The 15,309-nt window shown below is 38.6% G+C and overlaps 2 protein-coding genes across 2 annotated transcripts in view; both read left to right on the top strand.

The window, feature by feature from the left end:
• The window catches only part of TENT4B (terminal nucleotidyltransferase 4B), a 41,892-nt gene extending 38,520 nt beyond the window's left edge, over window positions 1-3,372 (top strand). The window contains exon 12 of the mRNA XM_064671146.1: window positions 469-3,372. Within this exon, the coding sequence (XP_064527216.1) occupies window positions 469-648 (180 nt within the window). The 3' untranslated portion in view covers window positions 649-3,372. The remainder of the gene's footprint in view (window positions 1-468) is intronic.
• A 7,762-nt stretch (window positions 3,373-11,134) lies between these two features.
• The window catches only part of ADCY7 (adenylate cyclase 7), a 59,476-nt gene continuing 55,301 nt past the window's right edge, over window positions 11,135-15,309 (top strand). Inside the window, exon 1 of the mRNA XM_064671149.1 lies at window positions 11,135-11,253. The gene's annotated coding sequence lies outside the window, so the exon portion shown is untranslated. The remainder of the gene's footprint in view (window positions 11,254-15,309) is intronic.

A 15,309-nucleotide genomic window follows, 5' to 3' on the forward strand; every position in this document is an offset into this window, starting at 1 on the left:
GCCTATGCCATTAGTGTGTGTTTGTGTTATTAGGCAGAACTAATTCCAGGCTGGAATGTGAATGTGCACAATCTGAGATACCCTATATCTCTAAAAAAGATGTGGTGTAAAATTAATCCTGGATGAGATTTGAGCAATCTTCCTCTGCTGTCTTGGATTATGGATTCACTTTTCTGTAAAACAGTAGAACGGTTCTATCCTTTCCAAAATTCCAAGTGCTCTGCTCTTTTCTCTGGACCTGCATAGTTTTGGATCTAGAGATGAACATTTGGTTATCAGTCACCAAAGTGGAAGATGGGCAGTGCTGTGCTGCTGTCTCAGCAATGGCCAGGCTCCTTCTGCCCTAGCAAGCTTTTCAAGTGTAAGGTTTTCATAAGTGAACATCCTCATTACCCAGAACCAGGGATGTGTGATTGCCACGCTTTTTTCCCTTTATCATGGATTTACCATGTTTTCTTTCTGTTCCAGCATGGATCTGCACGGTTATTTCGCTCTTCCAACAAAGGCTTCCAAGGTCCAACAAACTCAAGCCATGGTACCTCAGTCACAAACAAACAACATCAAGGCAGCAAATCACACCATCAGTTTTTCCACGGCAAAAAGAGGAAACACAAGAGAGATGCAGCCCTGTCAGACCTTTGTAGATAGTTGCCTACTTTATGACTGTTCTTCTGTGTGCAATGATCTCATGCTACAGGATAGTTTGATAGTGACTCCTTGGATCTCTTCTGGAGCTTCAGACTGTTCAGACATAGATTAGCAACTGCATTTTTTTTCCCAGCTCGCCACGGAACGGAACATGAAGATTGATCACTGCAGAAAAAAAAACAAGAAAAAAAAAAAAAAAGGAAAAAAATGGAGAAAAAAAGGAAAAAAAAATTTTTTTAAGAGGAAAAAGGCTGCTCATTTGATAAGTCATATGCTACAACAGGGTCATTTAGGATATAAAAGCTTGAATGTAAAATAAATGTAATTCCCATCAGCTCATGCTGACCTGTAGAGGTAGTACTCAGTGTGTCTAGGGGGTGGTAACAAACAAATAAAACACAAAAAAATAGGAAAAAAAAGGCAAAAAATTGTATTTTGAGGGAAACCCAGCCTTTAAAGGTGAAAGTAATTTGTGCATGATTTTTTAATTATTTTTGCATATACTTACCATTTTATTGTGTATATATAGATGACCATATAGGAAAACTGACATTTGTAATAGTGGATTTGTTAATACTTTTTACATAACATTACTGTTTAAATTGTAAACATAAATTTTTCTCAGGATTAGTTTGGAAAATAATCTGAATTGTCATCTTAACATCCATATAAAGAGACATTACTAGTTATATTGCTCAGAATTTCTTTTCTTGGCATTTGAAAGATCTAATAGAACATTTGATCTGCAAAAGCTGTTCCTCTGACAGAAAGGTTCATGGTGGCAAATGAAGATTTTCATTTGTATAAAGTGTACATGTACTTTGTGTAGACACTGAGCTTGTCATCTCGGAGAAGTAACCTTCACCTTGTTTTCTAGAGTGCCATCATTTCAGGCAATGGGGTTTTATAGTTGCATCCTTCTCTTCCTCCCCATAGTGGTCTCTCCTCCACCCTTTCTTCTTTTTTTTAAAGAAACAACCTAGGGCCACTTGGGGTTTTTTCGTTTGATTGGTGGTGGTGATTGTTTTCTTCTTTTTCTTTTTGGTTTTAAAAAACACAAAACAACGACACTCAGTTTGTTACAGATGTTTGCATTCCTGGGCTGCTTTAATCCCATGCCTCCTTGTTTGTGCCTTTCCTCCCCCTTCCAGGTCTGGGTTTTTTTGTCTTTTATATTTTTGCTAACTCCTGTAGGAGATGATAACTGTTGAAGCTTTAAGTAAATTTTACAATTAAAGTATTTTTTTCTCACTCCCCTCTTAGGCATTTTTATATTTACACTTAATTATTAAAAAAAAAACAAAACAATCGTTTCAAATAATGAAATATACTTTGTATTGCCTTAAAGACCCAAACCTTTCATATCTCATTGTACTTCTTCATTGACCTAGTTAGCATTTCATTTAAACTCCACATTTGTGTGGTTCAGTCGCATTACGAGTCTCGGTTGCAGTACCTTTGATGCCATGACTGCGAATGAAATCGTAATTGCACTCACAGGCATAGCTTGGAACAGGAGTTGGGACACTTGGGTGGTGGAGAGTTAAGTGGCATTTACTTTCACATGTTTTGTTAAAGAGGAAAGTCTGTACTTGGCGTACGTGGCTGTATTTAATGCAGCGGTTCTGAGATGATGCTTTTATAAAAAGTACTGTTAGCTTTGAGAAACTCTTTTCATTTAGATTTACAGAATACTACAGACCAACCTGACCTTTAATGGGCACTTATGAGTGCAATGATTTTTAAAGTAAAATAAGACCAGAACTGGTGTTATCACTTAAATTAATAAACATTTTCAATGTGTTAAAGTGTTTTACTTCAAAAAGGAAAATATATATATTCCAAAAATACAGAAAGTCATAACATTTACTCCAACACTAAGCTTAAGTGATGTTAATTTGACAATTTTTTTTAATTTTTAGATTCATATTTTAATTTGATCAGATAATTTTATCAAGAAGATGTTCAGCTTTTGTTCATAGAAGCTAGTAAAAGTTGTACCACATTATGCATAGTCAAGTATTTATTTTGTTTTAGATTATTGTGAATGTGTAGACTTATGTTCACCGCTTAGGGAACAATTATTTATAAATTATATTAATCCAGTATTGTTAGCTGCTATTAGCAAAACTGTTCCAAAACTTAATACTTGCAAAGATCTGTATCGCATTTACCACACTGAAGTGTTTTTAAAAGAATCACCCTCATTGTTGAAAGCAAATGTACTCTTAGGGTGCAGATATTAGTGTTCCAATAAGCATGTGATAATTTTAAGGTGGTGGTAGCGGGAAGATAATCTTGATTCCATTGGGAATCTTAGGTTTGCCTCAATTTATGGTTTTCATAAATTTAATGGAAAATAGCTTTTCCTGGACTGCTCAAGTTTCTTTTTGGTAAACAGTATCTTTCTAAAAGAAAAAAAAAAAAAAAGAAAAAAAAAGAAAAAAAAAAGCATGAAGGAATAATTGAGGTATTTTACATTGCCTCAAATGACCAGCATTGTATTCATAAAATACTGTATATCTTGCAAATCTTTATTTAAACGGAACAGTTGAACTGTTCATTTTTCAATCTGAAGTAAAATACTTTCAAGACCTTTTAGTTTGCCTGCTCATTTGTCTTGTACATTTCATCTCTGTATTTGACTCAAGTCTAATTCCTTTTTGAGTTTCAATACTTTTGTGAAGATTTTGTGAATATACGAAAAATAAATGTTTAATCTAACTACTGCAGTTTATCACCATTCTTGACACCCTGTTTTCCCCTTCACAGCACTGTGGAAGCAGCTACTCGAGGAGCTGTGTAACATTTTTTGTAGTATCTGGGTCCTTCCTCGGCTCAGTGCTGGGCCCCTCTGCCTGGAGTTTGGAAGCTGACTTTGTTCAAAGTGGCCGTGGTCTGCTCTTTTTCCTTCCAGGAGAGCTGGAGCAGAGTCTGTAAGCCTGAGAATAAATGCAAGCATGTACATGCATGAAGAGGGTTCTTAATGTATGATTTTTCTCCAACTTTCCCCCTCACAATACATAGGAAGCTCGTGGAAGGATCCTTTTTTTTTTTATCTTCTGAACTTGGCCTCGGGGTAATGCTCGAGCTGCAGGACAGGAGCTGTTCAGAGCTGCCATGCTGAGAGGGTGGTGTAGAACCATGCAAGAGTTAATTTGATTTACTTTCAGCTAAAATCCATGTTTAGCAGCTCCTGAAGCACAGCTGATGTTACTGAAGTGTGTTGTAAACTTTGGTTACCATCCTTTCCTGCATGGCTCAGATAGGAAGACACATACTGGAAGTTTTTGTAGTCTTGCCACTGGTAGTCTACCAAAGACCACTGGAAATACATAAATAAGTTGAAATGTTTATGTATCTTTCTGTTTGGCCTTAAATTGATTTTCTAAGGATTTTTAAATTTAAAAAGAAGATTGTTCAAATGGTGTTTATAGTTAAAAGCTGTGTATTTGTTAGGGTTTTTTCGTAAGTTTTCTACCTTGTGGCAGAAAAGAAGCTGAACTGTAAGTAAATCTTCCTATTTGAGAGACATGATATGATTCTGTTTCCTCAGAATTTACAGCTCAGGGTTTTAAATATAGTAAACTTCTTTTGCTAGAACTTAATCTGTAGAAAATAATTAGTGATCCAGTGGCTGGTGGCAACTTTTTTGAGGTATTTTCAAAATGGACCTTTTCTATTTTATATCTGGAATCATCATGAATGTATCCTAAATATAACATGAGCAACTGATTAGAAAATAGTCTTACCTCAAAAATGCAGTGTAAATAAATGCAGCCAGCCATTTGACATCTTGATGGATGTTAAAACTCATGAGAGATCTTAAAACTGTGCAGATCCAACTTTATTTTCTAAAAAGTTCTAGGAATCAGCTGATTAATCACTATTTGCACTTTAACAGTAGCTGGAATAACTGAATTTATTTTATGTTACAGCCCCTAAATAGGTACATATACTCCCTTGAGTAATCTCCTGGCCCAGAGATTTGGTGCTGAATATAGCATTTATCAAATCCTGTGCAACAGGTCTCAGTGAAGCACGAAGGGGATTGAGATTGTTAGTGCTTTAAGAAGAGTATTTCTTGCTGCTACAGCAGCTTTTTAAAGAAAAACCATAATCCCCATTGATTGAGCAGGCTGGAGGAGGAATATGTACTCTTAGCCCTCTTTCATCTGTATTTGAAGCTTGTTTCTGTGCAAATTATTCAACAACCTAATGTTGGGATGCTAGGTTGTTTTTTTTTTTTTTAAATCTTTCTGTATAATGAAGTGGTAGTTTCCCATAGTGCAAAATACCAGCAAGAAAAAAGCAGTTGGCTCCATGCAAGAACTGGCTTGTAAAGAATGCTTTTGTGTGGTGGTGGAGGATTCTGAGGAACCATGAGGGCAGACCTGGTGAGTGTTTTCCTTGTTTAAAATAAATAAAACGTTCTTGTACGGGTATATAAAACAACTTTTGCTACTGTATGAAGCAATGTTTGACTCTTGAGCTTAAAGATCCTTAAGCAATCAAATGCTTCTGAATAGTTATTGGAGAAAGTAATCTCTGCTCTCAGCTGCATTTTCCCAGGTTTAAAGTTCATTTACTCTACTAGATTTGGTGACAGCGAAATCTGTAAATAAACCTGGTTCACATAAACAAATTGCTTGGTTATGCTGCCTGGCAATGTAACACAAAAATATCTGTTTGAACTTAAAGCTTCCATCTTAAAAAAACAAACTAACAAAACCACAAAACAAGTCTACCTTGCTGGTCTGTACACAACAGATTGTTGCATCAGGAGTAAAAAGAAATACTTTTCTTACAAAAATAACATGATGTGGTTTAGGTGGACTATGCATTAAGGGTTGCTGTTTGCATTTCCCTCCTTCTGTGACCTATTTCCCAACAGGACTGTTGTTTGTTCTTACAATAAGTAAGGGACTGATCAAGGCTGGGTTGGGATTTTTTCCCCTCTTCACTGTAGTGGATCTTGAATCAAACTCCTTTGTGGTTGCCTGGTAATAAGTAACTACGAAAAGACTATTCTCAGTTAGAAAAATCAATGGCTAACTCAACAGCAGGTAGAAATCTTTCATATTGTCTTCCTTCAATGCATGTTTCCTTTTCCTTTTCAAAGTTTTTCACAGTGCACGGGAGGAATAACTTATAAAATAATGTAATTATTTATATAAGATCTTCTTCATCCCAAAATGTGTTTTACTAAATCAATGTTATGATATCAATTTGTATGCATCAAGATAACATCAAAAAGCCTTCAAGTATGTCTGTGCTGCAGTGGGTGCCATCTAGTGCATCGCTTCTGTGCAGTGTCTAAGCCACGTACTCCAGCTGTAAAAGGCAGTTTGAATGCTCCTGGTTTGTAGCATTGTTTGTATGTAGACAATAACACTTTCAGGTAGTGGTAACTTATGTGGTATTGGTGAGCTACTGCCTAAATCCCACAGAATCTCATTACTCTAAGGGGATAGCTGAGAAAACTGGATTTTGTTGCCAAAAAAAAACCCCAAAAACTTTACACAATATCAGTGGGGTCAAGAGCCAAGGGGCTGAGAGTGATACTGGCTCCAAGAAGGAGCAGCCAGTGCCAGAAGCTGTCCTGGCATCTCTGGCTGTGCCCACAGGCAGCTTTGGCTCCTCTGCAGCACCGGCAGAGACCACACGCTGCCCCAGACCTGCTCTCCTACACAAAGTGCTTTATGCAAATACATGTGAGTGCTTCTCAGTTCTTCAGAACAAAGTCACGTGATGGTCTGTCAAAAACAGAACAAACTTTTTGGAGAGTACAGGCAAATACAGATGCTGGGAATCTGGGAGCTGAAGCATTAATGTGAAAAGGAAGGAATCCAGCTTTTGCAGTTGGTTTCAATACATAGGGCTATGTTGATTTAACCAGATTTGTTTGTCCACACACTTTTAAATTTGCTTTGTAGCAGTTTCCTAGTGCATTCTCTCAGAACTTTCTGTTCTCGAATTGTATTTCAATTTGTGTAAGAGTGTTTTTCCCTAATAATATACATGCTCCATTTGTTCCTTACTGATTTTTCCAAAGTATTCTTATTTTCTCTCCAATATACCCTCCTGGCTACTAATGCAAAGATACTGAAGGTGCAAATTGAAAACAGTTAGCAAAATAGTTTCATCATTTACTGTGAACATAAAATGATCTGTTCTTCTCTGTGTTCTTTAAATCAATAACATCTTCCATTTCGTGTCAAACTCCACCTGCAGCGTTAAGGTACCTGACAGGGAAGTGGCCTTGCTTTCATTTTTTTTCTTTTCTTGTGTAACGTACCAATTAACAAAAAGGAGTGACTTCTCAATAAAGACCATCTAACAATTTTCTAGGAAGTCCCAGACCAGATCTTCTGTCATTGTTGAGAGTAATTCAATTTCTAGGAGAAAATGTTCCATTTTAATACTGGTCAACTTGAGTATAGAGAAAGGTTTAAAACCAAATCTGATCTATAGCCCTTAGTGCAGCCCAAATCACACCTGCAAGTACAGGTAAAAGGTTTAAGCAATTAGCCAGGCACTGATTTTTCAAGGCAATAATTAATTTTCTGATTCAGGAGAAAAAAAAACAGGAGAGGAGATGGAGATGTTTTTCTGATTCTTAATCCAAGAAGTCAAACAAAACCTCCTTGCCCAGGCCCTGGAGCTGCAGCTAGTGGGACTGGAATTCATAAGTCCTGCAGTTCCTCTCGAAAACACTGTATAGCTCCTCAGTAACATAGTTTTTTGGACCTTTCCTAATCTCTTCTATCATTTCACGGTGCTGTGAATTTACATTGGGCTTGAAGTTTTCTTTGGAGAAATTACAGTTGTAGTATTAAGTCCCATGACTTATGAAATCTGAAATGCCAGAAAACATGATCATCAAGTCAGTTAAGAGTCTTGGACAACTTTAAAATAAATAACAAATAGGACAAGAGACCTGAATAGCTTTTCATTTCCCTAAACAAACATGTGGCATTTACTGCTTTATTTATAGAAAGCAGCAAATTATTCCCAAACATTTGTTCAATTGATCCAAGGGCCAAAAAACACAAGCCATGTAACGGCAGTGAAACTCTGCCTTCTCTTGAGCCAGGCTGATGCACTAAAGTACTCCTGCATTTAACAGCATAAACCTAATGGTTTTCAGCAATTGATTCTAATATTGTCCTGTAAATGAGGGTGATGGCAATGAAGCAGCTGAAAATAATGTCTTACTACATCCTTCCTAAGCATGTCGTGCCTAGCATGTTGGGATTGTTCTATTATTAGATATCTTTACAGGAAATAGCAAATAATTTACTCAAGTTATTTGTCTCATTCTCTAAATTGATCAGTGGCCTAAGAGAGAGTGGAGTGTGTGTGGATGCAGACTGGTAAATAGATGCTAAATCTAATCCAAAACAAACAAACAAACAACATTTCTAATAAATACTTCAATGTCAACGGAATATTTAAAAGGAGTGAATATATTAGGAGTCTACCTGCTAATTTTGAAAGTACAGTTTAACATACTGTGCTACTTTATATATATATATATATATATATATATATATATATATATATATATATATATATATATACTATGTATACTTTATATATTGTCTAACCCATGAAACAGCCTATATTAATTTTCAAATTATTCCTAAGGGTTTAAAAGAATATATTCTGATACTATGACTGTATTTCTGATTTGCTTTTGTCACATATTTATTTGGTAGGCAACCATCCTCTTGAGTCCTTGCTGACTTATTTATGGGAGCCACTGAAAATCTGAATGTTGAAACATTTCACAAAGAAAATTATTTAGAAGTAACTTGCTGGGAGCAAATGCTGTCATCCACTTTACCGCTGTGAATGGTACAAACATGCACATACTGGAGGCACATTCAACCTGCAATGACTTACTAAGAGAAAAATGTAACTCCCCCACATGAGGGTTACACTTGAAATTTACTATGGTTTTCTGTTTCTGCTTTTTTTTAAAAATAGTGATCTTTCTCTGTTTCATAATAATTCATGGCCCTGGATACTATGGCAATTTACATTGAAGCACACATCTGAACTGTACAAAACAGACTTCTGTAATACTCTGTAACTGAGTTTGTAAATGACACTGGTTACACTTATACATTTGGCATAAACATCCTATCTACAAATAATTTAAGTAGAAAATTGAATTTTTTATTTTATTAGATTTTTATCAGCTAATGTGTTGCATTTTATTTTTACTAAAACTTTAAAATTACTAGAGTTAGATATAGTTACCCACTTCATTCTTCAGAAAGATTAGATTTGTGTCTTTAATACTCTGCTTTTATACACTCAAGATGTAGGTATCATTGTAAAGCTGCTGGACATTTTTCTAAGCAAGAGCTTGAAAATAATAATGCTTGCTTGTCTATGAAGAACACTTTCACAGAAACAAACACAACCCTAGGGATTGCTGTACTCAAATTCAGACGGCGTCATTTCAGACGGACCTTCAATCGAGGGCTACATTTTCACAGTGTCAGACATTTGCAGCTATCACATATGCAGAGGGAATTTATTTTAGATCAGTTTTTCTCACCAGGGACAGAACCTTGCACTTAGGAAGTGGCACTGAGCAGGGCTCCCAGCAGTGCCAGGTGCTCTCCAGTAAGGGGTGGTATCATCTGCCTTGTGGAAACCAGCCCTGGCTGTACTTCAGCTGCACAGCACTCGAGAGACATTAGCAGCAGGAAAAAGAACAGGGGGAGTGTATATGTAGCATATGCAGGAGCCAGTTAACTGGATATTAATTTCTATATTTTGGTTCTTTTTTTTTTTCCTTTACATCTGTTTTGCTAAAAATGTGTTATAGTGATTTCCAATAGTTAAAGAGTAATGTACACAACAGTGTACATACAGCCCTTGGAGTACTTTGGAACTACTGCCATTAAAAAACCCTACAGTGTCAGTCGTGTTGAACCATGCAAGAATTTTAGATCTTACTATGGAATAGCAAGTATTTGTTGTGGGTATACAGAAATTATGTTATGCAATCTCTGTACTCGGAAGATCCACAGATTTTTGATGAAAAGATAAATTGAGTCCATCTGTTCTGAAACGGCTCCATTTATGATCTCGGCAGAACAATGTATTTTCCATTTCCTGCAGATTTAAATCTTGTAATCTAATCCAATTTTCAGTGAAGACAAAGAATTCTTTTTAACAATTATTGTACTGGAAGATTCTTCTTCTTCTCTCCCCTAAGAAACGGTCTGAATAGCCTATGCACCACTTTCATCTGAATGCTCCAATAATTTCCTAGTACTTTCTAGATGTACAATGTCCAAAACAGGAATGGGAAGACCCAGATGTTATTAAGTACCTTGCTCAAAACAGCACATAAAAGCATCACAGGGCAGGCACCAGAGGAGCAGAGTCCAGTTCACTGCCCAATCCTGTGCCTCAGGTGTGTAACCACTTCTTCAGCTGCATCCCTTATATGTTGTCCCACATTGCTGAAACTGCATTTAAATTCCTTTCCAAGACTCCCAGCCCTAACTGCCCCAAAGCATCCTAATGGCTGGGCAGTCTTAGGCAGCAAAGCCTTTCCTATTTGCCCACCAATACTGGAACAGGAGCTTTGAGAGTCACATAAAGCTGTTGTGCTTGTGGTGTGTGCACTGAACTGCTGCTCTGTCCGAGAGAGGCAATTCAAGCTCATTGCTTGGGCCAACGGAGTGTGGAAAGAACCAGCTGGATGCCAGGACAAAAGTAAAAACTGTATTTAGTTACTAAGGTATTATTGCAGTAATGGTAAGTCCATGGATGACTAATACATTGCAGCTGTAGGTAGCCGGGCACACACCTGCCTGCCACGAGCTGCGTGACTAACAAACAGCTCCCCTGATAAACCTAATCCAAACCCCCACAGAAATCGGCGTTTCTTTCTATTGTTTCCAGTGAGCTTTGCATCGGACCTAACGTGCGGTAGAGCCAGGCTCGGTCTGAATTAGCAGCTGTGTGTTCAAGGCTCAGTGCACTGAGGAATCGTTGCCAGCCCAATGAAACTCATGTGAAGCAGTCTGAGGAGACTCAAGTCAGTGGAGCGATGGGAAACGGGAGCCGTGGGATGGCCGCGGGGACGCTCAGGTCCCTCGTCTCCGGGCGCAGCCTGGGAGGTGGGGAGTCCTGCCAGGAGCACCCCAACAGTAGCCAGATTTTAAAAAGCTGGCTGTAAACCTTCATATTTTTCAGAGCCCAGGGCAGAAATTTGTTTGCACCCCTGTACAGCGCGGATGCTGATGGGGAGGGCACAAGGACACTCCCCGAGCTGTGCGGGATGGGTGCTGCTGACCCCGAGGGGGAGCGGAGCTGAGGGAGGCCGGGAGCCCCTTTAGGCGAGGCTTAGGCGATGCCTCCCGTAGGTCCCGCCCGCGTCCCTCTCGCAGGAGGCAGAGGCAGGAGGGGCGATGCCGCGGCGCGTCCCGCCCTCGGCGCGCCGGGGAGGCTCCGCGGGCCCCAGAGACACCTCGGGCGGCGGCGGGAGAAGGAGGAGGAAGAGAAGGAGGAGCAGCAGCGCCCGGTCCCAGCCCCAGCCCCAGCCCCGACCCGCTGCTCTCCCGCCGGCCGCAGGTGAGAGGCCGCCCCGGGAGGGGAGATGCCCCGGGAGGGTGAGGGCTCGGGGGTCGCGCTCCGCGGAGCACGAAATTAAAAGCGTCCAAGGTTTCCCGTACAATGGTTATTTATTATCTCTTATGGCACCACTTGATACACTTGGGAGCAGCGAATAAATGTTCGGGCCCATAAATCTTTTCTCTCAAGTTTATTAGGCTTAGAAAAGGCGGATTTGGCAAAGCTGCGAGGCCTCAGAATTGGGGTGGGATTCTGCCCGCCGCGTGAATGGAGAACTTCGGGTCTTTTGCTTTCAAAAGTCAAAAGCTGACAGCTCTAGTATGGAGTATTTCAGATTCTTTTAGGCTTGCACTTTTTTAGCACAATAGGGCTTTAAATTGCTGAAGGAGGTGCTTAAATATCAGGGAAAACTTGAAATATCAGCAGAAGTTTGGCTTGTGTCTTTTTTACTGCTGAATAGGTAAGTTACTTCTAATCTTGGTAGGATGTGTTATGGTATTTTTATAACAAGTTAATTAAGGGATTAAAATGCTTTAATGCATATAGCACAGCAGACATTATTGCAAGGATCTTACGTTTGCCAGTGGCAGATGAAGGAAATCCTAGAACAGGGGAATATCATCACCAACAACCCAGTACCACACTGAAGAGAGAGCCTGAGACTTCTTTCATGACCGGTGAGAATGTGGTCAACACAAGTGCTGAGAACTGGCAGAGACACTTAGAAAGCGTTTTTGGACAGACAAAGTAAATATGAAGTGTAATGTTTGAATTTGATTCAGCACAGAAGTCTGTTTTCCTCCTCTCAGATGTGTTCTATTTTATTTGTACTGCTGAGAACCTGACACCCGCAGCTGTGGCCCAAGACCACGATGTGATAAGTGCTGTGCAAATATAAGATGGAGGAATCCACATAAATATACCTAAAAACTGTGGTTTGATTCTGAAGTGTTCTTGGTTTATTATGGGAAATAAAATGTCCTATGCTGGCCACTGCAATATGAAAATTTCTTCATAGTGGGAAATAAGATGTAGCTGTACCTGTATTAGTTACCTTGCTGCTTTCTGCTGAGATTCATGATGGGAGGGGATTGTCTTTTTTTCCCCTGCTTTTTTTCTCTCTCTCTCTTTTTTTTTTTTTTTTAAATAAGGACCTGGGAACTTTAAAAGGCACTCACCTTTAAAAGTACTATCAAGAAATTCTGTAGCTATAATATATTTTGAGGATAAATAAGAAAAATTTTCAGTATTATTTTTATGCAAGCAGGATTCCAGGAGAAAAAGTTTCTAGGAGGGTTCAGTGCTTGTATCTAGGTCGAAAATAAATAAGCAAACAGTGGGACAGGGTGGTTGTGTTTGTGCTGAAGGGTTTTCTTTGTTTGTTTAGGTATCCTGACCTTTCAAATGTTGAAGTCCTATCCAGACAGTTTTTTATGATCCCTTATAGATGGAAGAAGAATGTACTAAGTACTTCTGAAAAAAGTCTCCATTGCAGTAGTTGACATTAAAAGCAGTATTTGCCAAAGTCACCACACCTTGACAGTTTCCCCCTATCCAGAAATGTGGAATGGAAAACGGGTATGTAGAATACTGAAAACAGTAAGCCAATACAGGTTTCCAATGGCCATTATAACATGCTATTTGTGCTTCCAGAAGCCATTACTAACAGCAATTAGGGTCATTGGGGGTTCTTGTAAAGCAGCCATTAAACTTCTTAAATTTTTCTTAATGAAGCTAATGTCAACACCATTAAAAGTAAACAAGGAAGAGACTTCATTCCCTAATGTATGTGGGTATTTATGTTCTCATGGCTTGTGCTAAGTGAAAGAGCAGGTGCTGGTTGAGAGCTAATTAGTTTAGGGTGTAAGCCTAGAGGTGATGATGACCGTTTTCTGTTAAGGTGGGTATTTGTGTAATTGCCAGTTGCTCTTAAATTAAAAAAAGACAGTTACAGACCCTACTGAAACCAAGAAGATTTTTCAGATGAAAACTGCTACCTGGTTGAGCCAGAGATCGCTCTTTTCTTCCCTAATTAAAGCCCAGTCAACATCCCAATTCTTAAGTGCAGTCTCTTTAAAGCACCATTTGAGGAACTGAATACTGCATGAGTAGGGAGATAATCTATTAAGGCAGCATCTGCAAAGTTTCAAGATGATTATTTGCTAAGCTGACAGGATGTTACAGTGTGAAATAGTTTGTAACCACTGTGTAGTTAAATCATCTTGTATCACAATGAGGAAGTGCAACTTCTTCCTTGGGTCATTACGGCAGAATTCACGAAGAGCCTGTCTTGTGTTGGCTGAAAAAATGAATTCTATATTTTACATTTTGAAAACAGTAAAGACGTTGATCTGGGATTTTCTCCTACTCTTATTTAAAAAAAGAAAAACCACAACATTTTCACCTGGGAAAAAAAATGCTGTGTTATAAAATTAGGAGTTTTATAACACTCTTATCTCATAGTAAAAATCATGATCATCGTTATCTCCAGAGACTTGAAAATCCCTTTAAATAACTGTTGGTGTTCCTTGTCTTTTGCCTCTTACACCATCCTATCTTCCTGAGACTCCTTGAGCAGGGTCCATGCTCTGCCTCGTGGTGCCAAGCAGCAGGGTGTTCCATATGTGCTGGCAGAGGGGCAAGCTGTACTTTGGGTCTTTCCTTTAGAAGTGTTCTTGGCTTAACAAGTATAACATAGGATAGCACAAATAGGCTGTAATGATATTTCCTGCACACCATGTGTAGATTGCTACTGCTGAGTGTTACCTCTGCAGAGTTAGTAAAACTAAGGTGTAAAAAGTCGAACAATTTTGTCTAGGTTCCTCAAAGGTAAACAGCAAAACTGAATAGAACATGAGGCTGCTGTTCCTTTTCTAACCAAGGCATTGCATTACCTCAGTACCTTGGAGTTATGACATGAGTTTGTGTCAAAAAATGTCCTTCAAACCTCTTTGTTTTGCGTAGCCTGTTTGCAGTAGCATTTTTATAAAAATCAAATAAACCTTCTCCTCTGTAGCACCAGGCTGCTGTTTTGAATTTTACGGCACAGGCCCTGCAGTTCAGAGGCTTCAGGTCTGCTGGTGCTTTAAAGAAGAAACAAAATCAAAGCTGGCTCTCGTGTGACACAGGGCCACACATACCACTTTTCCTAAAAGCTTTCTTCACAGCTAATGGCCAAAATGTTCCTCTCTTAACAGATGTTCTGTAATCCTCATTTCAGCATTAAAAGTAGCTTCTGGTCTGTAATTACAGAGAGGGAACAAACAGGGTGTGTTTAACTTCTGTTTCTAGGCATAAAACTAAGTGAATAAATAATACATTCTATTTAAAAACAGAAATAACAAAGATTACCAAGGCTGCAACTGGCATAAGTCAGAGAAAGGTGAGAAGTTTCTTTGAATACATGTGGCTGCTTCTGGCAGCTTCTGAACTGCCCTGAAGTGCCCCTGTGCTACAAGTGTTCTGTGTGCACTGCAGGACATGTGTGTATGTTTGCTCTGCTCAGTAGCTTGTGGGGCCTTCTGGTAAAGATAATTAAGGAGTTAATTTTCAGGCTCATTCTCCTGTGTCCTGCATCACAGTTTGCTTAAGTGTAGTGATAGAGCTTTGTCCCATCTTCTGTTCTGTGGGTTGCAGAAATAAATGCTGTTTGAAATCTGAGTTGTCATTCAGCCCACAACAAAAGGAATGTGTTTTTGAGATGCTCAGCAAGAGTAGTAATAAATCCTTATTTTATTTTTTTTCAAAATAATGCTGCCTTGTAAATGGCTGGTTATAAAGCCACAAGCATAGTCTTGTGATGTAATCAATACAAAAATGCTTAAAAGGGCTTTGATAAAGTTTTTAGGTCTTAAGACTGCATGCTTTATTTCATGGAAGGAGACAACATAATAAGGGTTTTATAGGTAGATAAATGTAGAAATAATTTAACTGTGACGGTACAACTTTGGTTTCAGTTTGTTGCTTTTCATTCAATGAATTTTTGTTGTGACTAATAATGATTAGTTAGCATTTCAGTGAGTTGAATAAAATATTTTAGTAAGATGATTTTCATTT

Source organism: Pseudopipra pipra, chromosome 14 (genome assembly GCF_036250125.1).
Source record: "Pseudopipra pipra isolate bDixPip1 chromosome 14, bDixPip1.hap1, whole genome shotgun sequence".
In the NCBI taxonomy this organism is placed as follows: Eukaryota; Metazoa; Chordata; class Aves; order Passeriformes; family Pipridae; genus Pseudopipra; species Pseudopipra pipra.